The sequence below is a fragment of the Panthera pardus genome, unplaced genomic scaffold, assembly GCF_024362965.1.
Source record: "Panthera pardus isolate Hobbes unplaced genomic scaffold, ASM2436296v1 HiC_scaffold_10, whole genome shotgun sequence".
Lineage (NCBI taxonomy): Eukaryota > Metazoa > Chordata > Mammalia > Carnivora > Felidae > Panthera > Panthera pardus.
Window position 1 is genome coordinate 82,401,408 of NW_026526655.1, and position 27,154 is coordinate 82,428,561.

The following is a 27,154-nucleotide window of genomic DNA, read 5'->3' on the forward strand; positions in this document are numbered from 1 at the left end:
TTCAAAATTAGAGATTGGTAGGAAAAAAAAGGGGGGGGGGGAGGGGGACACCTGGGTGGCTCAGTTGGTTGACCATCCAACTCTTGATTTGGGCTCAGGTCATGATCCCAGGACCATGGGATTGTGCCCCACATCAGGTTCTGTGCTGAGCATGGAGCCTGCTTGGGATACTCTCTCCCTCTCTCCCCCTCCCTCTCCCTCCTCTTCCTCATCTCCCCCACTTTTACTTCGATGCTGTGTCTCAAAAATAATTAAAGATTGGTAAACTCCTTTACCATTGATTTTCCTCATCTCTTTTATGGTTTTTGGCCTCTTCCTTTATTTAAAAAAAAAAAAAATTTTTTTAACGTTTATTTATTTTTGAGACAGAGACAGAGCATGAACGGGGGAGGGTCAGAGAGAGGGAGACACAGAATCCGAAACAGGCTCCAGGCTCTGAGCTGTCAGCACAGAGCCCGACGCGGGGCTCGAACTCACGGACCGCGAGATCATGACCTGAGCCGAAGTCGGCCACTTAACCCACTGAGCCACCCAGGCGCCCCTTGGCCTCTTCCTTTAGATCTTATAGTTATTCTAGGGTCCTAAGAGAACTTAGGTTTTATGGAAGTCTTTTACAAATACTGGGTTATAATATCCTCTGTTTAGTCAGTGTGCTTTATGTCTTAACAGAAGTTTTTCAGCATTCTGGTCATCTCATCTTTTTAGCTTACCTGATGGTATAGATTTGTTCTTTTTATTGTCAACAGGAGCCTAATGGTTTGTCTCACAATTATGTAGTGTAGTCTGGCTCCAAGGGGAGAAAAGACTCCTCTTTGCTTTCGTGTGTATTTACTTCAAAAAGACCATTTTTTATCAGCAAGCATATTGCACCGCAGATCTAGTGTTGGGAATTCTGTGTTTGCTTACCTAATGCCTTTTCAAGGAAATAATGTGGGTTTCATGAGCTACCTTTATCTTATTTAAGAATTAGGAAATTCATTGGTCAAATGTATTTGAACTTTTTTCAGCTAGAAGAGTGAGTGCTCCCTGTAGCCAGTTAACCAGACCAGTGCTTTTGTTTATTGTTGGGAGTTTTGTTTCCATGAGAGTGGTTTTTATTTTTGTTTTCCTTATGTCACTGATTAAAGAATACATTTTTTTTTCCGAATAGAGAATGGTGTTTACATAAGAAGAGGTGTATAAAAAGTGACACAAATATAGGAAACAGTATATTTGAACCTGTCTGTCCACAGTTGATCATCAGTTAGTCCTCTCATTGACAGCCCTTTAACCTTGGGTGGGTGGGGATGGGTTGCAGAAAAGGATAGACATGTTATTGCACCTGAGTTCTTAACCTGAATATGCCTGCAACTGGGTCTCTGAGTAAATTTGTGTCTCATTTTTTTCTTATGTAAAAATGAGGGAGTTATGTTTGATGATCTTGCTAAAAATAAGTATCACTTTTATGAAGACATTTTGGGTATTTTATTGCCTTAAACTCATCATGATGAACAGCTATTTTGCAGTACAAGGAAAAATGTAAGTTCCTGAGAATTCTGGTTTGGAGTGTCAAAAAGATAAAGTTTTCCTCTGAATTTGTACCATGTTATATAAGAAAAAATTCTAAGCTGTCCTTTTAAAGCAAAAAAAAAAAAAAAAAACTTGTTGGGGACTCTCTCCCTTTAAAAAAATCCAACTATTTGGAAACCTAATTACAGTATAAATGTTTAAACTTATATTTTTATCTGTCATGGCAGAGTTATCTAAGCATGCTGATGGGTGTAGGGAGTGTATATTCATTAATATTCATTAGCAAACACCATGGGAGAATATAATTTTGGGCCCTAGTACTCAAATTATAGGAATTTGATCTCCCTGTTTCCTGCACACGTTGAAGAGTCTCATTAGAAACAACAAACTGTTCTTAAAGTTTTTAGGATAAATTGTAAGATTTTGGGTTTACATGGGGTTATTTCTAGAAATTCTCAAAATTTTTTTCCAAAGGCAGTGTTTTCAGTCTTTTTTTCTTCTAAAAGTAGTTTAACATTTGCTAATTGATTCACTGAGGTTGTAGCATATTGTATTTACATTTACATAAATTTATCTGTGAACATGTCAGAGGAAAAAAACTAAATAGTGGGGAGGATTCTATTCATTATTCTTCTTAAATCAACATATGCCCTGGAGTAATTGCACTTGCAAGCAAATACGATACTGTACAATATTACACTTTATGTCTATAAAGTATACCATATACTTTTCAAAAAAAAAAAATCTATATACACGTGTTCTCTCCTTACTCACTGATTTTAGAAGCCAGGTCTTAAATCGACTCCTATTTTTGGTACCTTCCTCCATTCAAAACAAAATGATGTTTTTGTTGATTCAAGTCTTTGTTGTCTTTATGCTGTTTATCCACCTAAGTAAACATATTAGCTTTGATTCGCAGCCTTCATTCCTCTTTCTATTCAGCATATTTCTAGTCACATTCCATGTGCTCAGAGAAAATAGAGTATAATTGACCAGTATAACATTTAGGATAAAGTTACAAGCTAAATCAATGCTGGTAAAATGATACAATGCATTTCAAAAGCTGAAAGGATTTCTAGATTATTTGCAAATGTGTGTTGCGTCTTTCATTAGCCTATATAATTCAAAAGTGAATATATTTTAAATGTGTGCTTTAAAGAAGTTCTCTCAATATTTTTTTTTACACTAATACAAAATTGATACTTATTTATATGGGATGTTTCATGGTTAATAATCATAAAATATTGCAGTAACTTATAAATGCCTTTTTTTACCTGAAGATTTTGTGTTGTTAAACCAATGATTTTCCCAATGAGAGTATTTACTTATTTTGTTGACTGCTCATCCACCAATGTTCTTAGAAACAACTCCGTGGGCATATTCATTAATATGAAGATTCTAATAGTACTTTACAAAGTACTGTATGTATCTATGCACATAAATGTACATAGATACATATGTACATGTATGGATATGTCTCCATGTGTATATGTGGTTCCAGGCACATTGTTATGCAGTACTGAAAACTAAAAGGTAAGAGAGAGCATGGCTTTTCTGGAGAATGTAAACCTTTGAGTCTGAATTATTTGGTCAGTTTTGAGTATTAGACATTATAGAATTTTTTCCTTCATTTTAATATCAATGAAGAGAATAGCATGTCATTATGTAATTATACTAAAGATGATTAAACCTTGAATTCATTTGAGCCTGAGTGAGTTTCTGAGTAAATTGTGTCCCCTCTATTCACTGAGAACAAATGAAGAAGAAAAAAATTTAAGAAGTTGTCAGGAGTTACTAGTTACTTTACTGTGGATGAGTTATATCTAGAAACAACAAAAAAACAATTATTTGGGATTATTTGGGATTACTCTTCAGCTCTGGGGAACTCAAGGAAACATCTCACCAGAGGCTCTGCCTAACTTGACTTAATTACTAAATTCACATAATATCATAGATAGCATTTCAACTTGATCCTTTTAGGAAGTACTAACAATATGTTTGCTAGTCTGTAAACTTGGAATTTATACCTATTTTGTCCCTTATTTCTTCTACCTTCAACCCTTCCTTTAGTCTTTTCCTTGCTGCAAACACTCCAACTGGCAAGAGATAAGTGTGGAAACTAATTCTAGCTGGCTGAAAAACATATATTCTTACCTCAGTTTCATCTTAAAGAATAATGACAAAATGTGGAAACCGCCCACAGATTTCTCCTAAAATATTTGTTTTACAATATTTGACTATTTATCCAATCAAGGACATTTTTCTAACTTAAGAGAGGCAAAGTTCTAATGTTTTGTACATTCTTACTGTTCTTTGAAAAATGTCAGCCATACTGAGTTAGACACTAAGCAGTAGTAGAATTTGTATTTTTACTTTTACCTAAATTAAAGATTGATAGTGGTATTATTTTCAATTTTTTTTTCTTCATCATTGGAGTTTTTGTTTGTTTGTTTGTTTTTTAAACCAGGCATTCTTGTCACAAAGTAATACTCTCTGCTGGAACTTCGGAGTTTTGTTTAAAAAAAAAAAAAAAAGTCTTGTAAAAATAATGATTGTATGTTTTTCATTTTCAGTCCCATCCACCAATTTTACATAGATTTTGTAGTTCTGTTAGTAAATTTCATCTTTTCTCATTGTAAATTGGGTGTTTTTCCAAACTGATTGTAAAGGTGTGTTTTTATATTTTTAACAAATTGATATAAAGCTCATTCTGCTCTTTATAGGTATATGTGTTAGAAAGTCTTCTTCATAAGTGTCAATTGTATATTTATAAAGATTTTTATAGATAATACATCATTTTCAGACACAAAATCAGAGATGAAAACATTTTTAAAATGCTTTCTCCATAGCACAAATTTCTTTCAAAAATCTTTCTTTCCTACCTTTATTTTTAAAGTTCTACTTATTTTTGGTTTTTCTCTTTCCTTGTCCTTGTCCTTGTCCTTGTCCTTGTCCTTGTCCTGTCCTTCCCCCCCCCCCCCCCATAGTACTTGAATTAGTTCATCTTCCTTTAAAACGTCATAACAATACCTTTAAGTTCATTATCCATCCAACTGGACTCACACACCTAACTCATATAGTAAAAAGCTGAACGTGAATAAACATGGTGCAATTTGTAACCCCTATCTTTTACTTACTTCCCATTCTTTCTTAGGGCTCCTAGATTGCTGTTGTGACATGACACGACTAGCTAACACAGATCAAGTGGAGGTATTAATGTCAATTTATATATTAAATATTATCTAAGCTTAATTTAATTCTCATGTTTTAGATAAATATTTTAAATAGAACCCTTTAAATAAATACTTGTTTTACCTGAGGGAGGGTTTTTTTTGCACCAACTAGTTTGGAGCCTATTCATCTGCAGGGTAGGAAAGACTCTTTATTATGTCTTTGACCTACTTGGACAATTTTAAAACTAAGTAAATGGGACATATTCTCACCTGTTTTCTCTTGTAAATGCTTTCTTTGGTATACAGTGTTACAGTTCCTGCTCACATTACTAGTGCAGGCTCCATTAAAATTTTTTTCTCCTTGTAACTTTACTGACTATTCCCTTGAAAAAGAAGTGTTTGCTCCCCCCCCCCCCGTTTTTTTTGTATGACCTGATATTTTCTATTTAAAAAGTGAGCATTTGAATCTAATAATTTACAATTCTAGAAATCAGAAGATATCCCTATTCTGCAAAGTTTGCTGGGGTTTTTTGTCTTTGTCCATTACTTTACTTTTTTAATTGTTGTAGTGTTGTCTCTGTGCCAAAAATCAGCTTCAGGTATAAAATTACAATTTCTCAGGTCTCTGTGAGCCTTCACCTTTCCCTGGATATGTATCATGACTTTCTAATTCCCCTCATTTGTACAGTTTCTTTTTAATGTCCTAGTCTGTAATCTCTGGCTTCCGAAAAGAGGAAGAAAAAACTAAAGGGACGGAAAGTGGGCACTAGCCTTTTTATTCCCATGGAAGTTATACCTGCAGGAGAAAGAGGGACTTCTAACAATAAGGGGAAATGGAATAATAATGGCATCTTGTCTCTCTATTTCTGAGGTGAAAAGCCACCATCAACACAAATCCCTGACATTTGGGCAACAGGATCCCTTTGTCACCAGTCTGTCACCATAAACTATGTGCAAGATGCTCAAGGAACAGGTTCATAGTTGCCTACCATTGGGCTCAGTAGTGGGGGATAGATAGCTGCTACTGACCAAAGAGCTGAAATTAACCAAAATTATTGGCAATTTGCTTTCCAAGTCTTCCTCTGAATATTAAAAACCGTAAATAGACTCCAGAGCTCCAAAATACTTATATTGGATTCTTCCCTGTACAGTTGCTTTCTAGGTGTGGAGAAGGATTCCTGGTGCTTCCTAGGTTCCATAATCCATTTTCCCATCATCCCCCAGGACATTTCTTCATTATTAGATATTGCAAGGACAAGTATTCTCTGATTTCATTTTGCTCAATGATCTTTATCCACATGGCTCCTTATTGGCTTTCCAAAGTTTCTGTGATAAATAAGTATTACTTCTGAATGTTAAGTTTTTTTATCTTAAAAATACAGATGTTTATTAAAAACCTAAGTTGTAGGGGCACCTGAGTGGCTCAATCTTTTAAGCATCGACTTTGGCTCAGGTCATGATCTCATGGTTTGTGGGTTTGAGCCCCACATCAGGCTCTGTGCTGACAACTCAGAGCCTGGAGCCTGCTTCAGCTTCTGTGTCTCCCTCTCTCTCTCTGCCCCTCCCCCACTCGTATGTGTACGCACCAGTGCTCACTCCCTCCCTCTCTCGCTCGCTCTCAAATAAATTAAAAAAAAATCTCTCTGCCCAATTTCTACTCTTAATAAAAAGTGGACTATATGTTCTTTAAGACCCCTTTCATTACTAAATCCATGAGTTTATTCCTTGTTTTGTACTTTCACTGCTTTTTCTACTTTTATATTCGTATATCTTATTCCAGTCAGACTTTAAGCTTTTTGAGGATAGAGACCAACTTTAATATTTTATCTTTCCCATAGTACTTCTCATAGGGCCTTGTAATAAGTACCCATTCACTAAATATTTGTTAAATTGAATTGGTTGAGAATCTTTGTTATTAGCTTGGTGCTACTTGGTTTTCTCATTATAATACAGGGAGGCAGTTATACATTTATTTATTTAAATAAATATTTAATCATTTTTTTAGATTGCATTTATCTTCTATTTTGTTTGTAATGTCATTCCAGGTAACAATCTCTATTTAATGGGGTGAAAATATTCCTTTAAGCAGTGTCTGAAACTGAAACCACAATCATTTATACATACATATATATATATATATATATATATATACACACACATAGACACACAAATATGTTGTATAGCCATCTTATTTATGTCTTGAGTCAAATTAGTCAGGAAATGTTAATCACCATGTAATAATACTACCAAAAAATTTATATCTAATTTACACAGCTGGCAAGTTGAGTACCTAAAATCTGTGGCATAAAAGGACTTAGTGACTTAAAGCAACAGTATCATTTTGGTGAAACAATGTTTTTTACTTTGAAATATTTATTAAATCAATTCAGTAATTTATTGAGCAGCTTATTCTCAGCTATAGCTGGTGGTTATCAAAGCAAGTGCCATAATCTGTGCCTTTGTAAGATTTGATAACTTGAAGTTCTTTTAGATATTACCAGTTACAATTTGGTTTTATCTTATAATACAGATATTATATCCTGTTACTGATCAGCAAGCTGGGAGATATTTGGTCAATTTACTAAACTTAAAAAAATCTGTTTTTTTTGTTTGAATTGGTGAAATATTACTCAGCCATAAAAAAGAATGAGATCTTGTTATTTGCAACAACATAGATGGACCTAGAGGGTATTATGCTAAGTGAAATTATGCTAAGAGAAAGACATCCCTTATGATTTCACTTATATGTAGAATATAAAAACCAAAACAAATGAATAAACAACAACAAGATAGAAACAGACCCAGAAATACAGAAAATAAAGTGATGGTTGTCAGAGGGGAAGGGAGTGGGGGGGGGGGGGGGGATGTGCAAAATGGGTGAAGGGGAGTAGGAGGTATAGGCTTCCAATTATGGAATGTATAGGAAAGGTACAGCATTTCCTCATGGAGGTGAAAGGTACAGCATTTAGAATATAGTCAATGGTATTGCAATATTGTTGTATGGTGACAGATGGTAGCTACACTTGCAGTGAGCAAAGCATAATGTAAAGACTTCTTGAATCACTATGTTCTCTACTTGGAGCTAATGTAACATTATGTGCCATCTGTAGTTCAATTAAAAAAAAAAAAAATCTGACTTAAAAGGACTTCCCCAGGAGTTTATCCAAGTTGGTTTTCCCTGAATCGTTTCTTATTCTGTTAGTCTCAAAGACAATGATTAGAACCAAACTAAGATGAAGACATTAAGTTGGCTGTGCCTACCTGGTAGATCTATGTTTGCCATCTCTAGGCTGGGAAAACAACTTGACATCTTGCTGAATATTGAGCTCTATTTGGGAATACGTTATTACTGTCATTTATTTCTTTTCTTGTTATGTTTTTACAAGTTAAGAGATTTTCAGAATAATCACTTTTATGTTTTATTGTTGGCCAGAGTTAATTTAAAATATATGATGTAGAGACAATGACGTATAGATAGAGGCTCTGAGTGAAGGTTGGAGCTGAGGAAGGCATTATGATAAAGAAGAGCTATAAGTGCCCATTGAAATCTCAGGAGCAGTAAAGGACATGTTTCATAATTTTTAGGAATTAGTCAACATGTAGTTTTTGGAAAGAATAGAAATGGGTAATTACTGTGATAAATAAGCCACCTCAGTTGGTAAGTGGAAGCTGAATATACACATGATTGTGTCTTAAATTAATGTAGTCATCCTGCTTTGTTTAACATCTCTTTAAAAGTCTAAAATTCCACATATAGGTTTGCTAAGTATCCATCAAGGAATATATTTTAGTGTTTCACCTTTTAACATTTCTTCAATTAGTGTGAGTTGTAGGGACCATGGAAACTGTAGATAGGCTACTCTGAGCAGGCAGCTTCATGTGACATAATTTTATAATTCCTGTCATTTTGGTCATTTGTCAACATAGGAACAAATTTCAGTGGCCAGTACCTTTCTGATTTACAATTTAGAAGTGCTCTGGAATTGGTGTGGTGAGAATCTTTCCACCCTCTCTATATATCCACCTTTATGTGTATGTCAGAACTGAGTAGAATGACCTAAGAGAGAAGTCAGAGCTACATTGCAATTCAGTTATTTGAGCCAATAGTGAAGAGCAGTGGTTCCTAGACCTGGTAGTAGAGCAAAGTTCATCAGAGAACATTCTGTAGACCCAGATTTATGACCAAGACACGCAAATCATGTTTTAGAAGAATTTTCCCAGGCAATTAATGATATTTGGGAAACTTACATAGAGTAAAGCAAATAATTGATTCTTTGTGTATGTTTCTAATTATAGTTTAAGGTTACCCTTGGGTCCAAAACTTCATTAATGCCAGCTGATTTTCCTTTGCCTTTTTAAAATAAAAAAGTGTAATAATTTGTGAGCTTGTACTCTTGTTTTGTGAGAAGAATGCTTTCACTGGACCTACTGCATTTCATTGTACATACCACATTAAAGGTACCTCGCTGAGTGCACAAGGATATAAGAAATAATAAAGAGCAGAATCCCATCATAGATGAATTGGCTATGATCTAACTACCCTTTAGTTTGATTCCACTATACTACATGATCCTGAGGAATGTTAACAGTATAATTAGGTGAGAAGAATGATTAACATTCAGACATTTTATTTTTTTATTACTTATTTATTTTTTTAATGTTTATTTTTGAGAGAGCGAGCGTGAGCAGGGGAGGTGCAGAGAGAGATGGAGACAGATCTGAAGCAGGCTCCAGACTCTCAGCTTTCAGCACAGAGCCCGACGTGGGGCTTGAACTCACAAATTGAGAGATAATGATCTGAGCTGAAGCTGGATGCTTAACGGACTGAGCCACCCAGGCACCCCGACATTCAGATACTTTAAAGATGCCTGTTCTGTGTAGCTTTAGCTTTTTCTCTATTGACAGCTTCTAGTGAAAGTAAAATCTTGGGTAGCATAGCCAGGAAGCCTTTCAAGTTTAGTGCCTTAGCTCTGGACATGTAAGAACATCTAGAAGACCGTTAATGAAAAACAAATTTTATCTGTTTTTTTGTGTGTGTGTGTGTGTGAATATTCCATGAATGGTATGCTTTATTTGGCTGTTGTGTGAATGAATATTCTGGCTTGAGTAGCTTCATATGTGCACATTTATGCATGGGTAAAATGACATTGTTTATTTTTAGTTATCTGGTTAAGAGTTTTTAATATCTTCAAGTGTGAAGGTTTTTTTTTTTTTTTTTAAAGTCATTGCCTCATTTGTATTCTGAACCCTTTGGTGGTAATATATATAGAGAGAAGGTTATATAATTAAGAATCAACTTTAACTCTCGCATAAACATGTACAATAAATAAGGGCAGGTAATTAATTAGGTTAAATATCTATTCACCAAGACCAATGCATGGAAACATTAAGTAAATAGGAAGAAAAGGTGTGGTTTTTGTTTTTAAATTTTTTTTTTTTTTCCTGCTTTACTGCTCTTCACAGGGTATCTGTGGTAGCTTCTCTGCATTTTTTAGGCTGTGAGGTCATCACATCCTCAACAGTGTTTGAAGCAGGTGGCCTTGGGCAAAAAAGTACCTTCCTTCTGTGGATATTGGCAATAAATTCTTCTGATAACGATCTTATATGGTACACTTAACTGCTCAAGAGATCAGTGTCTAGGGAAGTGGACAAATTAACACAGACCTAAGTTGCTCAGGTTTTATAAAAACAACCCCTTTGTCATTTACCAGCAATTCTACAGGCATGTTCTGTGACACTATTCCAGTTTTTTTTCCAACACTATATATCAGAATAATAATTTATGGCACTAAAAGGGGGGAGGGGCGGATTCTACCCCTAAAGATTCAGATCTATTGCCCTGGGATTTTTTTTTTTTTTTTTTAATGACCATTCATCCATTTTGCTCATGTCTACCTGAATACTACTTGTTCTTTGCCATTGACCACCCACTTGGCATCATAGTAACTGACACAGCCTAACAGTGCCACACCATTAGTGCTTTTCTCATCTTGTCATTGGAACTGTGAGACTGTAATCTTCAGTTAGCACCATTATTTAGCTGGCTTCATCAGAGCAAATGTTTGTCCTATCTCCTGAATCAAGCACATCTTATTGTTCTTTTTATATTAAGTGCTTTTCATGTTGTTTGATACCAGTCTGAGACTGGTACTAGGTTAATAACTATTTTCCAAAGTATTTTTTAGACACTAATTTTTACTTTTAATTTTTTTTAGCCTAGGGATTTTAATTTTTCCCAAGAAATCTTGACGAATCAAAAACTGTTTGTAAAAACATTGTCTTCTATGCTGTTAAAGCATATATATCAAAACAATTTTCAAATTCTTTTCAGGAAAGATTTTTGGGTTTCTTTTAAATCAGGGGACAACATGTAAATGTAAAAGATCCAGGCAACCAAAAGAATCTCTCAAGTAGATCACAGAATGTATACTGTTTTGGAATGTCCTCCAAAGTCTCTCTGAATTATCAGATGATAGGACAAAACCTTTATTACTTTTCAGTAACTAGAGGAAAGAAAAACTCTTCTCACTTTCTTATTCTACTTGTGGTTTATGTTCAGTGGTCTATTTTTCTATCTAATAAGGAAGCTTTCTAGCATATTTGTTTATTTACTGTGATAAAAGTCCCTTGGCTTCTTGGTGTCTTTCCTATTCCAAATTCTCCTGTTTTGATGACCCTTAGATAACTATTTAAGTGTGATCCTTAGATACTGTTTACCTTTAGGCTTAGCTTGGTTTGAAGAGATGTTTTCTATACCCATGGATTTCTTTACCTTCTGTGGTCTCATCAGTTTTACCAGGTCTGATGTGGAATGCAAGGTAATCAAGTCAATTTTCTCAGTAGTACACAAAATATGGTTTGGGGACAAGCAAGAGGAGCATCATCTGGGAACTTAACAGAAATGCAAATTCTCAACCACTACCCCAGACCTATTAAATCTGAAACTCTGGGGATGCTGCCCAGCAATCATCTCTTCCAGGTGTTGAATAGCTTCTTACAATTAGTGATTTGAGGTCTTTGGGATCCATGTAACTATAGACTGATCTGCCCATAATTTCTTTTTATTATACCAGTATTTAAAACTGTATTTTGTATTGAGCAAAACTCAGTAAATGTATACCATTGAAGTAGGCTCTCATAGTTCTGAGGTACCTTAGTTGAAGTTGCACTTGACATTTATTGCATTGTCAAAGAAGTACTGTCACAGAAATTGTTTAGAATAAGATGATGTGCTTCTGCACCCCTCTCATCCTCATTTTGGTTCTTCTCCAATGTAATGTGATAATTTAGAAAGGGTACTGTGTTCACTGTGCATGGGATTTGACAGCATGGCATATCAAGTAAACCATTTAATTTAACCCCCACAATACCCAGTGAGTTAGATAATAGTTTTATCTCAATTTTGCAGAGGAGAAAACTAGGACTTAGGAAAGTTAATTTGCAAAAGTGACACCACAGAACAAGAACCCAAATCTAGGCCCTGCTAGTAACAAAGCTCTTTAAGGACACAATATTGCTACCAATTTCATTTCTCTAGTTCTCCTTTTCCTTGGCTCTTTCTGAATTTGCGTTTATCTTAAATTTGATATAAATGGTCTTTACCATTTACTTCTCCTTATTCACAGTTCTAATTTGAATAATGTTCTTAAATATATGTGTGTATGTATATATATATATATATATATACACACATATATATATATTTAGTTTCATCACTTGTGACTTTCTAAGAAAAACTAAAAATTTCTAGAAAAATTCTGGTATCTTCATATTCACTTCTTATACCTTTACTTTTTTCTGGTTTAATTTCAAAAATGGAAATCTTTTCATATATTCAGTAAAAGGTTTAAAGTCTCTATTGCCAAATTTTTCAGACATGCTAAAATGCATCTAGCATTTTCAAGTTTGAAATGAGTAAGGAGAATATTCCAAATCATGGCAAAATTACAAATTAGAAAAGGAAAAGTGTAGCTATTGACTAGTAATTTTAATCTTCATTTGGAATAAATATTCCTCCTAAACCTCAAGGTTTAATTGAAGGCAGTAAATAAAATATGAAATATACAACCCTAATTCCAGAAAGAATATTTTGCTAATTTTTTTAATGTTACTAGCAAGCTGTCAGTCACTTATAAAAAGATAAAAATTCCTGATGTCTTTGTCTAACAATAATTGACGTTAGCTTCTTTTGAATCACCAGACATACAGCTTTATATGCTTTGCAACTTGATTTAAAAATTATTTCTTAAAAAATTTTCATGTACTTTATCTTTTGTTACTCTTGTAAGTTCTCGGTTAAATGAATTTCATAAATAATTTAACTATATTTTAACCATTTTGAAATTACATTGCTGTGACACTACCATGAGATATACTGCATATATTTTACTTGAATTAGAGAATAAGTCATTCTGTATTTTTATAATTTATTATTCTTTTATACTTGGCAGTTTTTTTAGAGTCATGGCATGTAATTGCTAAAAAATTTGAAACTTAGCTAAGGAGTTGATTTAACCTGGCTCTGGCTTCTTTTTTGGCAGCTAGTTTACCTGTGGACATCCTCCACTACCTAGCATGTATTCATTTATCAAATACTTTTCTTGAAAACCAGTTGTATGCCAACATTGTACTGGTTGATTTGGATACAATGATAGGCATAATTTCTGAGCCCTTCTTTTAAGGAGACTGTGATCCAGTGGAGCAAACATATAAGTAAGCACAGAGTTAGTTATATCACACTGTGTGATGATTAAGTTTTATGAAAGGAGAAGATAGCATATATCCTGAAAGCATTTGACAGACACATCCCCTCAGACTTTACCCAGAGTAGGAGTATATAGGGGTATCACAGGAACGTATTCCAGAGGTTGGTATGAAGCAGGATACAAGAATTGTTGAATGTTCAGACAGAATATTAATAGAAGGAGCTAGTAAGTTAAACTGAGAAGCTAGTCATTCAGAGCATTCCATTTATTTATTTATTTATTTATTTATTTATTTATTTATTTATTTATTTTTAACGTTTATTCATTTTTGAAAGATGGAGAGAGACAGAGCATGAGTGGGGGAGGGGCAGAGAGAGAGAGAGGGAGACACAGAATCTGAAGCAGTCTCTAGGCTCTGAGCTGTCTGAGCCACGTGGGGCTCAAACCCATGGACCCCAGGATCATGACCTGAGAAAAGTCGGATGCTTAACTGACTGAGCCATCCAGGCACTCCATTCCTTTTATTTTTTTTTTAACTTTTATTTTAAATTTTGTTTAAATGTTTTTATTTATTTTTGAGAAAGAGAAAGAGAGAGCACAAGGAGGGGAGTGGCAGAGAGAGGGAGACACATAACCTGAAGCAGGGTCCAGGCTCCGAGCTGTCAGCACAGAGTCCAGCGCAGGGCTTGAACTCGTGAACCACAAGATCATGATCTGAGCTGAAGTCAGACACTTAACTGACTGAGCCACTTAGGTGCTCCCAGACCCTTCCTTTTAAATGGTGTTAGAGAATTTGGAATTCAGAATTTGGGGGCTTGGGGGGAACTGAGGGGTTTTTATGTGAAAGTGGTATCACTAATGAGTATAAGAGTTGGAGACCGATAAAAAAGTTGCTATAGATTTCTGGTCTAGACATGATGTTGATCTAAAGTGGGATCGAAGCAGCTAGTGACAGAAGTGGATTGGGTTGAAATTCTTTAGGCAGTATAATAGGCCAATTGTTACTCCAGCATCTGAGATTGAAAACTGGTGCGTTCACTCTAGCAGAACATAATTTGAGAGGAAGGTCCACTGGAAGCTAAAGAAATAATATGAGAGTAAGCCATTCCTTGGAATTACCCATTTCACTGCTCCTTGAAATAGTATCAGTAAGTAATAGTAAGTTGTACCAAAATTCCTACAATTAAATAATTAGAGTCACCCAGGTTCCACCAATATGAGTAATAGTCATGCATAGACATTCAGCTCTTCTTACCCTTTGTCTAGTCCTACTATTTTAGAATAGCAAATAAAATCATATTATAGAAAGCACAGTAGGAAGTGGAAGTAGTCCCTGGATGCACTGGTATAATTTGAAGAGAAATTCAACCAAGCATACTCTAATAATCAATTTTCAGATAATCAAGATTTAGTTGTACCACTATTATTCATTTCATTTTTTGTCATTAAGCAGTTGGGGGAAAAAAACTTTAAAATTAGAATTGTCTTTTTCTTAAATTTTTATTTTGAAATTATTATAGACTCACAGAAGTTGCAAAAGTAGTACTTAGAGTCCTGTAAACCGGTTTCATCCAGCTTCTGTTAAGGATGACCTCTCGTGTTAATACGTATAACTCTCGTATAACTATAATGCAATATCAAAATCAGGAAATTAATATTGCTCTAATATTGTTAACTGGACTATGGGTCTTATTTGGTTTTTAAGCAGATTTTACTTGCACTGATTTTTGTATGTCTGTATAATTCTCTGTGATTTGATCCCATGTATAGATTTGTGTGACCACCACCTCAATAAAGATACACAACTGTTCCACCATTACAGAGTAACTCTCCATGCAACCCTTTTGTAGTTATACTCACCCCTGCAACCTTGACTCTGTCTCTTAGCCACTACCACTCTGTTCTTAATCTCTTGTCATTTCAGTTATACCAGTGGATCTTGGGACTCCTTCCACTTCCCTCTGTGCTTTATTTTATTTACTATTCCGAAATAGTAGGACTAGACAAAGTGTAAGAGGAACTAAATATCTATACATGGCTATTAATCATTTTAGTACCAAATGTAAGCTTGGGTGACTACAATTACTGTAGAAGTTTTTAGTACAAATTATTATTCACATTGTTTCAAGAATGTTGTTTAAGTGGAATCATAAAATATGTAATTTTCTTTTGAGGTTGGCTTTTTTTTTTTTTTTTTTTTTTACTATGGGTAATAAATACTGTTGAGATCCATGTATGTTGTTGCATGTATCAGTAGTTACTCCTCTTTTTTTGCTCAAGTATATTCCCTTATATGGATGGATGTTTGAGTTTGTTAAATTCTGTGGACTCATTGGAGAACATCTGTATTGTTGCCAGTTTGAGGGTTATTATGAGTAAATTTGTAATGAGCATTCACATTACAAGGCTTTAGGTTGAACATAAGTTTTCATTTCTCTGGGATAAATACCCAAGAGTACAGTTGTTTGCTGTGTTGCATGGTAAGAATATATTTAGGTTTTTAAGAAACTGTCAGCAAGAAACTTTGCAGAGTGGCTGTAACCAGTTTGCATTCTCACCAGTAGTTGTGTGAAAAATCCAGTTTCTCTGCATCCTCACCAGCATTTGGTGTTACCTCACTTTTTTATTTTAGCTGTTCTAACAGATATGTATTGATATTTCATTATGGTTTTAATTTGCATTTTCCAAATGGCTAATAATGTTAAACATCTTTCACATGTTTATTTGCCATCCCTTTTGCCTCTTCAGTGGAATGTCTGTTTATGTCTTTTGCAGATTTTTCTAATTGGATTGTTTCTTTTTTGTTGAATTTTGAAGATGCTTTATATATTGGTCCTTTGTCAAATATGTGGATTACAAATATTTTCTGTCATGCTCTAAAGCTTGTTTTTTTTCTATTAAATTAGAATTGTTTTTTAAAATATACTTTGTTATGGAGTGCAGATTTGACTATTATTTGGAGGGGCAAAACGTATTAAAATTAATCTTTTGACTAAGATTTAATTTACAGCAAGGTAGGCACTGAAGTACTGTGTGTGTTTCTTTCATGAATGATCCCCAAAAGAAGACAAATGCATGCTTTTAATGGTTTACTTGAATTATATTTGATGCAAGGAGGCAGATTAGACACCTACCTATGACCTCAGACATTTTACTTAGCTTTCATGAGCATTGTTTTCTTAATCTATGAAATGGGGAAAATACTTTTTAATTCAGTGATAGTTTGAAATAGCTATTATAGCCCTAAAAACAAAAGCATATTGTAAAAGCTCTCCCCCAGTTTTTAAAAATTCAGTCCTCATTTTCTAGTAGGCAATTATTTCATGTTTTTTTTGTGAGTTCAGATGTTGACTTACAGATCTTTTTCATAGTCAAGAGTATCTTAAACCACAGTGAGGCTGTCATTTCATTTTGCTGAAAGGGTTTTCTAAACCCCACATACAACTCTGATTTAAGGGAAAAAATAATTAAGTAGAATCAAGTAAAAATAATTAATGTAAAGATGCTGAAACAAGGTGCCTTGCATGGACATTAGGCTGATAGAAGGTGCCTTTTAGGGATTAGGTGCCTTCTAGGGGCAGCTGAGAAGACTAATTTTCTCCTAAGAAAAAATATTCTTAAAGGTTAAGACAGCAGTTGATGACTCTGTTTTTGAGTTTCCAGTTTGGGAGCTTGGCACCAGAAGCCAGAGTTTAGGCCCTGGCTACATAGCTTATACAATAAAAGGAAGACAGATTTTCTTGATATTTATCTGTCATAGCCTTTTTCAGATGTTACCCTGTTAGCATTTCCAGGGAAGCATAAAACAGCATTCCAGGGGTTGGCATCTAATTGTCAGTATGTGAAATTAAAAATATGAGCTAATGAGTTATTAAATGAGGTATATACGAAGCACTTATAACAGTTCCTGGTATATAAGTAAACACTGCTTAAGTTCTTATTACCAGACTAGTAAAGGATTGCTATTGGAAGTCAGTGTGAAAAAAATTAGATCTTTTAACCAAAAGTATTTATCTGTGAATATGTTGCCCTAAAGAAGAATTTTACAAAAGTTATCTTTTTCTTAATAGTATATATATTTTTCATTCCTGCTGTCATTCCCAACTTTATTTGGACATTATGCTAAAATGCATCTAATTTTGAAATATACTCAGTTTGGGGATACTGGCAATTAAGTGGAAATCTTTTTTAATGTAATTTGATTACGGGTAAAGAGAAATACAGGCAATTATGGATGTTCAGAGAAGATGCATTTTACCTACTCTCTAATGATTGTGTATGGTTGGTGAATGGAGCAAGAAAGCAAAGGTTTTGTGGAATGTGATGATCCTGTGGGATGGATGGGGAGGGAAACATTCTGTATGAAGGAAGCACATAGTTAAAAAAAAAAAAAGTTAAGGAAGGGATGTGAATAGTAGATTGAAGAGAAATGGAGTAGTTGTCTGTAAGAAAGAAAAAATTGACATACATTAAGGTATGAGTTTGAAGTGTATAGCATGATGGTTTGATTTACATATACTGTGAAATGATTATCACACTAGGTTTAGCCCAAATTTTTTGAAGTTTGAGAAATTGGACATTTTCATGTTTTCATGTTTTAAAACTTGTGTTTATTTTGATTCTATGATAGTAAATTCTTAAATAATCTTTTCAAGCCAGTAATGTTTTGTATTCATGCTAATTTATTTTTTTTAAGGATTTCAGTTTGTTGAAATGAGCAGTCGTAAATCAAAGAGTAACAACTTAATACATGCAGAGCTCCTTTCACAGGTTAGTATTTTCATTAATCCTAAGGTCTCGTAACATGCAACGCTGATCAGAGAATTGTCATCTTCTTAACTGGAATTCTCCCTTTAACGTGAAGGGAGAACATAACTCCCTTTCCATTCAAAAGGGTAGAATGCCTTACACTACATTTATTTATTCTTTGTAAGTCTTTGGATAGTTGGAGTGCTAACTTGACTTCTGCCTTCCCAAATGTCTTCTAATTTCCATCTACTTTAATGTAATCTTCAGAGTTTTGGACTTCTTTTGTTAAATTTATTCCTATTTTACTTCTTGTGATGCTGTTATAAATGGGAGTTTTTTTCTTAATTTTTTTTACTTGTTCATTGTTAGTGTATCTAAGTGAAATTGATTTTTGTATATTACTCTTGTTTCCTGTAGCCTTGCCAGACTTATTAGTTCTAATAGTTTTTAGTGTATTCTTTAGTTTTTTAATATATAAGATCATGTCATCTGCAAATATAGTTTTACTTCTTCCTTTTCAGTCTAGTTGACTTTAATTTTTTTTATTGTCTAATAGCCCCAACTAGAACTTTCAGTGCAATATTGAGTAAAAGTGAAAAGAACATTCTTGTTTCATTTTTTATATTTGGGAAATACATTCATTCTTTCACAATTGATATATATGATGTTAGCTATAGTTTTTGTAGGTACCCTTAATCAGATTGAGGATGCTGTCTTTTTTCCTGGTATGTTGGGTGTTTTTATCATGAAAATTTAATATTAAGTGCATACTGTATTCCAATGGTGAGTATATATGTATGTGTGTCTCCCTTAAGGAATATAGTAGGGAGTGGGTATAATAACTGCTCTGGTATTTCTATTTATCTGGCTTGACCAGAACTGTGTGTTTTTCTAATAAAAACTAAATGTAAGTTATTGGCATCCCTTCATATAAGACCTTACTTTCTTTTTGGAAGGAAAATGTTTAACTCTGTTTCAAAGAAAGTTTTTAGCTGAAGTATAATTTACATATCCTAGTAAAGTGCACAAATTACATACAGTTCAGTTTCTGTACATGTATACACCTATTTAACCTTCATCTCAGATCACTTGAGATTTTTGAACCTTTCACTGTTCACTACAGCTTCACTTCACTTTACCCTTAGATGTTATACATAGTTCTTGCCTTTCTATTAGACTTTAATGAAGTTTGAGAAAGAAAAAAAAAAGTGAGGTTTATCTTTTGATTTCTAATGATCTTACATAAGTAGAGAAATAAGCATTATGTTTAGTTGAGTCTCTGTAGATGCTCATTTAAGTGTTTTATAGGTATCAGCTGTTACCTATACAATACCTGTGTTATGTTACAGATGACTGCCTTATTTAATCTTGAGAACAGGCCTGCCAGAAAATTGTTTCAATTTTGTAGATTAAAAAAATTAACATTTAGAAAAGGCTAACTTTAAAATCCATGTAGTTGACTTCTGGCATCACTCCTTATTCTTTCCCCTTCTTATACAATGATAATATGGATTATTTTATCTCTACTGAATAATTTGCTTTGCTTAGCCTCTGGTACATGGAAACAGGACTCAGATTTATCTTTTTGGTACATGAAGTATCGGTCCAATGTTGTCAGTGTGGGAGAAGCAAATAATCTTGGAAGCTTCTTTCTTCTGATGATGGGACCAAATCTGAAATAGCCTCTTAAGACTTTTGTCCCTGAAAGACCTCTGTAGTAGCAGCAGATTCAGAAACGGAATGCCTTTAATGGTCTATATTTTGAAAAATTATGCTAGATTGTCTGACATAATTTTTTTAAACCCAGTCTAAGCCCTTTTTTCTAAGGCAAACTCAAAATTTAGGCCCTTACAAGATTTTTTTTCTTAATTCATTCCAATGATTCTTCATTTTATAGGTGTAGATGAACACAATTTCTTCCATGTAATTGAACATTTCCTTATGTGCTGAATTACTACTTTTTTCAATATGTCATTTCTTTCCAATTTATATGCAGTGTTTCTTTAGGCATGGGTCATGCTCCTTTAGTAGTGGTATGTTCTGAATCTAATAGGTCCTCAATAAGTATATAGACTTTTAAACTTTATTTTCTCAAATCCTGACTGTCATGATAGATGTAGATGGATAGGGCTTGAACTAAGCCAGTTTAGATGTGTTTGGTCTCTAGAGATTGAGGTGTGGTTCATGAGCATTATTAGATGACATTACGTTATTAGATTCTTTTGTGTCTTTGTTCCTTGGCTGATATGTTATGTACAAAGTGAAGCAATCATTCATTCACATGCAGTAAAACAGCCCTCCAATTGCTGATGTGGCTAAAGTAATTCTCTTGTTGGATTTCACAAGTAAATTTTCATCTTTCTTCTGGGACTTGGGATAATAAAAAGAAAAAGAAAAAAACCCCACTAATTTTACAACTCATGAAAATGGTACCAGAACTCTTGAACACAAGCTATTTATGGAGGGTTAAATAAATTGATTAATACCTAATTCTGACTGCTATAAATGTGTATTCTCAGTCATTTTTTATTTCATGAATAACATTTTCATTTGTATTTACTCACTTTTTTAAATCAGGTACAAAGAGTTTTACGGGAAAGATTTTGTCATCAAAGCCCACATAGTAACTTATTTGGAGTACAAGTACAATACAAGTAAGTTTAGCTATCCCTTTTTCTACTTAAAGATGCCCTTTAGGTTTTTCAAAAACCTACATAGATTTTACGTTACCTTACATGGATTTTATCTTGAATATGGCTAACGTTTTTATAGAGATAAAAAATTTTGCTTTTATACAGAAGCACTGAATATTATAAAGCAAGAGCAGATATGAATGTTTTCATAACAGGAAAGCTCCTTAACTTTGAATCTTTTGTTGTTTCTGTCATCTGGTATTATGGAGACAAATTCTGAGGTCTTGTACCTGATTCTCGAGTGCCAGCTGTGGAGTGAAAGGTTCCAAGAATTGCCACTGTTGTCCCTTGTCCCATATCATCATAAAGCCAAGATATTTCAAACTTAACTTGGTTTCCTCTTGAAGTTTCTCGAGATTCGTATGGACTTACTATCTCTTCCTGTGTTTTTCTGTGTAGGACTATATACAGCATAAGTCAAGTGCCAAGTGGGAGAGAAAAAGGGAATGCCTATTTTCTGTGCATATTCATATTCAGCTTTTAAAAAGTATTATCTAGCAAGTTATTCTAGCTTCCTTTTTAAATGTTGGCTATTTATGTCATTTCAGACACTTAATTGAGCTGCTAAAAAGAACTGCTATCCATGGAGAAAGTAACTCTGTTCTCATTATTGGGCCCCGAGGATCAGGAAAGACCACGGTAAAACTATTGATTTCTGGTATTTCCTTGCTTCTGTAGACATGTGATGATTCTTCTAGCCAATACCGGAAATATCTTTTATTTTCATTATTTTGTTAATTTTGCTTTTGTTTTTTTCTTTAAATCATAGAAGACCTACAAAGCCTTAAAACTTAGGGTGGTATATTTGAATTGAGCATATCCTTTTTACCTTACTTTCCTCCTCAGTAACAAATTTTCATTTGATGTTTTCCCATTGTCTTTTGTCCTTGAAGAATTAGTGATTGCCAGTAGAAACAGCAAATTAGCATTTATTGAGCATGTTTCTTGTGCTTTTTATCTATGTCCTGTACCTTAACTTGTGCTTTTTATCTGTTATCATTTTTATACTAACCCTGTAAGGTAGGCATTGATTCTGTTTATAAATTGGGTAACTATCATACCATGCATTCTTTTCTCCCTACTATTTGATTATTTACTGTTTAATCCTAACTCAAGTAATTTTTTCATTATAGTCCCATCTTCTAGAATTCTTTTCTACTTTCCCTCTATCATATTTCGCTTAGTTACCTCAAAAGCATACTCTTGCTTTTTCCTCTGATTTTGTCTTTTCACATTCTTTTCGATATATGAGACAAATTATAGCTGTTACGTTGAATATATTACTATTAACTTTCAGTACTTGGGCTGCGTAGAATTTCTTTTCTGCTATATTCCATGCAGTGAATTTAGATTTCTCACTAACATAGTTATTTTTATGTGTAGAAGTAAAATTATGTATTAAATAAAATTATGTAAATTATAAGTTAATTATAATTATTAAATTATATTAAGTTAAATTATAAGTAATATTGCTTATTTTGTAACCAATAAATATTGACTGTACATTAGGTAACGTGAGGAAATAAGGACTTTAGTATTTTACTCTTCTCACCCATTTCCAGTATTTGAAGTATATAAGTTGGGAATACAGATCTAGGTAATTTCTTTTCTTTTTTAATCTTGGAATACTTTTTCACATTTATTATATTACAATTATATTTAGAATAATATTTTCATTTTGACTATACTGTATTTGATTCAATCCTTCTGCTCATTTTATATAACCACTATTTTTTTATTCTTGCTTTCTTTATTATGATTTTCCTTTGTGTTTGACTTCAATGCTGTTGGGATAGTTTTAACAAGAGAGCCATGTGATTGGTATGCCTTTGAGCTATTAGAATCTTAAATTCTTAACAATAATATTAACAGTAGAAACACTGAGCAAAGGATATGCACAGAAAGGTCACAGAAAATTAAATACAAATCTGTCTTAAACTTATAAGCATCTTCAATCTTACTTATAAGTAACAAATTTATTTTTTTTATTTATTTTTTTAAATTTTTTTTTTTTAAACGTTTATTTTTGAGACAGACAGAGACAGAGCATGAACAGGGGAGGGGCAGAGAGAGAGGGAGACACAGAATCTGAAACAGGCTCCAGGCTCTGAGCTGTCAGCACAGAGCCTGACGCGGGGCTTGAACTCACAGACCATGAGATCATGACTTGAGCCGAAGTCGGACGCTTAACCGATCAAGCCACCCAGGCGCCCCGATAAGTAACAAATTTAAAGCATTAGCACTTCTGTCTACCAGGATGACAAAACCTGTAAAATTGCGAACACTAAAATTGTGAACTTATAGGAAAATAGACACATGTTCCTATTGGTAGTATAAATTTACATAACTAGAATAAGAGACAGTATCTAACCACATTACAAATTCATGTGCCCTTTGACTCAGCAACAGCATTCTAGGAATTTGTACTTTTTAAATGATGTATATACACTTACTCATTGCAACAACATTTATTGATAGTGAAAGATGAGAAACAACATAAATGTCCATCAACAGAATACCAGTTAATAAATGCCGGTTCATCCATCCATATGATAGATTATTATGCATCAGCAAAAAGTAACATTTGTCTGTAGTCCAGAAAAAAAGGGAAGAGGAAAAAATATCCTATTTGTATTGGTTTGTACAGGCATACCTCATTTTACTTTGCTCTGCTGCACTTTGCATATACCGTGTATTTTACAAATTGAAGATTTTTGGCAACGCTTTGTTGAGCAAGTATGTAGGTACCGTTTTTCCAACAGCATGTGGTCATTTTGTGTCTCTGTCCCATCTTGGTAATTCTCAAAATATTTCAAACATATTCATTATTATATGTGTCATGGTGATATGTAAACACTGATCTTTGATGTTACTATATAATTGTTTTGAGGTGCCAGGAACCATGTGCATATAAGATGGCAAACTTAATGGATTGATGTGTTTGTTCTGACTGCTCCACCCAGCGGCCACTCCCCCATCTCTGTCCCTCTCCTTGGGCCTTTCCTATTCCCTAAGATACAACAATATTGACATTAGGCAATTAATAACACTACAGTGGCCTCTAGGTGTTTAAGTGAAGGGGAGAGTCACACATTTTAAATCAAAACACTGTAAATCAAAAGGTAGAGGGGCGCCTGGGTGGCTTGGTCGGTTAAGCGTCCAACTTCGGCTCACGTCATGATCTCACGGTCCGTGAGTTTGAGCCCCGTGTCAGGCTCTGTGCTGACAGCTCAGAGCCTGGAGCCTGTTTCAGATTCTGTGTCTCCCTCTCTCTCTGCCCCTCCCCTGTTCATGCTCTGTCTCTCTCTGTCTCAAAAATAAATAAACGTCAAAAAAATAAAAATAAAAAAAAACACAAATAAATCAAAAGGTAGAAATGATTGAATTTAGTGAAGAAGGCATGTCAGAACCAAGATAAGCTGAAAGCTAGGCTAGGCCTCTTACACTAGTCAAGCAGTGAATACAAAGGAAAAGTTCTTGAAGGAAATTAAAAGTGCTACTCCAGTAAACACACCAGTAGTGAGAAAGTGAAATAGCCCTATTGCTGATATGGAGAAAGTTTTAGTGGCCTACACATTCCCTTAAGCCAAAGCCTAATCCAGAACAAGGCCTTAATTCTGTTCAGTTGTTCAAAGGCTGAGAGAGGTGAGGAAGCTGCAGAAGAAAAGTTTGAAGCTAGCAGAAGTTGGTTCATGAGGTTTAAGGAAAGCAACACCTCCAAAACATAAAAGTGCAAGCGCTGATGTAGGAAAAGGGAGAATGATGAAACACAGACACATATTCTTGTTACAGTTCCTACCCAGAGGTGATACAGACTGCATCTCCTCACAGTTGCCTGACCAGAGTGTCACATGCTCATACCTAATTTCAAGAGAGCGAAGAAGTGGATTTCTCCTAGATGCCTAGAAGGGATTGCTAGAAGTATTTGGTGAATGTCTGTGATGTTCACCACAGCTAACTTGTTTTTTGTGTGATTTTTCCCTGACTTGATAGTTGTAGAATTTCTTTATCTTAGCAGTGTAAAAATTTCAGACTATAAGCATAGGTCATAAAAACTGATACTGTATAAACTCCCTTAATATGAATTTAGATCTTTTTTCAGTAAAGGTTAATTTTTTTTCCAGTTTTCATTGTTCTGTTATCTTTGGAAAACACATCATCATACAAATGTTTAAAGATTATTTTTAGATAATGCTTTAATTCTTCAAGAGCTCCATTAGTGATACTCTGAGAAAATGAGATGTAGGAAATCAGTACATTAGACCTATTATTCCATCATAAACTATGCATCTTGAAACAAAGTGGCATTACAACAGAGAAGTTGTATCTCAGTGGTGTGTATATTAAAGGGTCTAGCCTAAAAATATAACTTGGGTCGCATGCAAGCAACTGAATTTATTCTGAACTTCATCTTGGAAGTTTGTCCCTAAAAGCATGGAGAAGGTTCAGAAAAAAAAAGAAGTAGAGTTAGTAAACACTTGTAAAGATGTTTAAATACAAATTGAAACTTTACTCATTTAATTAGTAAATTGGCTAAAATAGACCTATTTTTTACCAAAAAGAAATTTAAACATGTAAGAGAGTTCCCTGTTTTTTTTTCAATATTTATTTATTTTTACTTATTACTTTGTTTTATTTTAATTTACATCCAAGTTAGTTAGCATATACTGCGACAATGATTTCAGGAGTAGATTCCTTAATGCCCCTTACCCATTTAGCCCATCCCCCCCTTCCACAACCCTACCAGTAACCCTCTGTTTGTTCTACATATGTAAGAGTCTCTTCTGTTTTGTCCCCCTCCCTTTTTTTATATTATTTTTGCTTCCCTTCCCTTGTGTTCATCTGTTCTGTGTCTTAAAGTCCTCATATGAGTGAAGTCTACGATACTTGTCTTTCTCTGACTAATTTGGCTTAGCATAATACCCTCCAGTTCCATCCATGTAGTTGTAAATGGCAAGATTTCATTCTTTTTGATTGTCGAGTAATACTCCATTGTATATATATGCCACATCTTTATCCATTCATCCATCGATGGACATTTGGAGTCTTTCCATACTTTGGCTATTGTTGATAGTGCACTATAAACATGGGGGTGCATGTGTCCCTTCGAAACAGCATACCTGTATCCCTTGAATAATTACCTAGTAGTGCAATTGCTAGGTTGTAGGGTAGTTCTATTTTTAATTTTTGAGGAACCTCCATACTGTTTTCCAGAGTGACTGCACCAGTTTGCATTACCACCAGCAGCACAAAAGAGATCCTCTTTCTCCGCATCCTCGCCAACATCTGTTGTTGCCTGAGTTGTTAATGTTAGCCATTCTGACAAGTGTAAGGTGGCATCTCATTGTGGTTTTGATTTGTATTTCCCTGATGATGAGTGAAGTTGAGCATTTTTTCGTGTGTCGGTTGGCCGTCTAGATGTCTTCTTTGGAGAAGTGTCTATTCATGTCTTTTGCCCATTTCTTCACTGGATTATTTGTTTTTTGGGTGTTGAGTTGGTAAGTTCTTTATAGATTTTGGATACTAACCCTTTATCTGATATGTCACTTGCATATATCTTCTCCCATTCCATCGGTTGGCTTTTAGTTTTGCTGCTTGTTTCCTTCACTGTGCAGAAGCTTTTTATTTTGATGAGGTCCCAATAGTTCATTTTTGCTTTTTGTTTCCCTTGCCTCTGGAGACGTGTTGAGTGAGAAGTTGCTGTGGCCAAGATCAAAGAGGCTTTTTGCCTGCTTTCTCCTCAAGGATTCTGATGGCTTCCTGTCATATGGTTAGGTCTTTCATCCATTTTGAGTTTATTTATGTGTATCGTGTAAGAAAGTGGTCCAGGTTCATTCTTCTGCATGTCACTGTCCAGTTTCCTCAGCACCACTTGCTGAAGAGACTGTCTTTATTCCATTGGATATTCTTTCCTGCTTTGTCAAAGATTAGTTGGCCATACAAACGTTTGTGGGTCCATTTCGGGGTTCTCTATTCTGTTCCGTTGATCTGAGTGTCTGTTTTTGTGCCAGAGAGTTCCCCTGTTATAACCATCCCTCCCCCCCACCCCCCACATACACACATACAACTTCCCCTGTTATTAACATCTTCCCTTAGCATGGTACATTTGTAGAAATTCATGAACCAGTATTAATATGTTGTCATTAACTAGCGTCTCATAGTTTTCATGAAGGTTCACTCTTTCTGATGTACAATTCTGAGGATTTTAACATATGCATAGTCATGTGTCCAACATTACAGTGTCATACAAAATAATTTTGCCACCCTAAAAATCCAATGTACTTTACCTATTAGTCTTCCCACCCCCAATCCTTGGCAAGCACTA

General features: G+C 34.4%; 1 protein-coding gene across 10 annotated transcripts in view; it reads left to right on the forward strand.

Moving 5' to 3' along the window:
- Positions 1-27,154, forward strand: part of ORC4 (origin recognition complex subunit 4) — an 81,682-nt gene that overhangs the window by 20,267 nt on the left and 34,261 nt on the right. For 4 of the 10 annotated variants that reach the window (XM_019455514.2, XM_019455522.2, XM_019455531.2 and 1 more), the window contains 3 exons: positions 18,084-18,157; positions 20,714-20,790; positions 21,378-21,468. The exons of 1 other annotated variant lie outside the window; for it this stretch is intronic. In XM_019455514.2, the coding sequence (XP_019311059.1) occupies positions 18,101-18,157; positions 20,714-20,790; positions 21,378-21,468 (225 nt within the window). In that variant the 5' untranslated portion in view covers positions 18,084-18,100. Of the gene's footprint in view, positions 1-15,426; positions 15,450-18,083; positions 18,158-20,713; positions 20,791-21,377; positions 21,469-27,154 lie in introns of those variants that run through there. 5 more of the 10 variants (XM_019455552.2, XM_019455561.2, XM_053909012.1 and 2 more) reach the window with 3 other exon arrangements.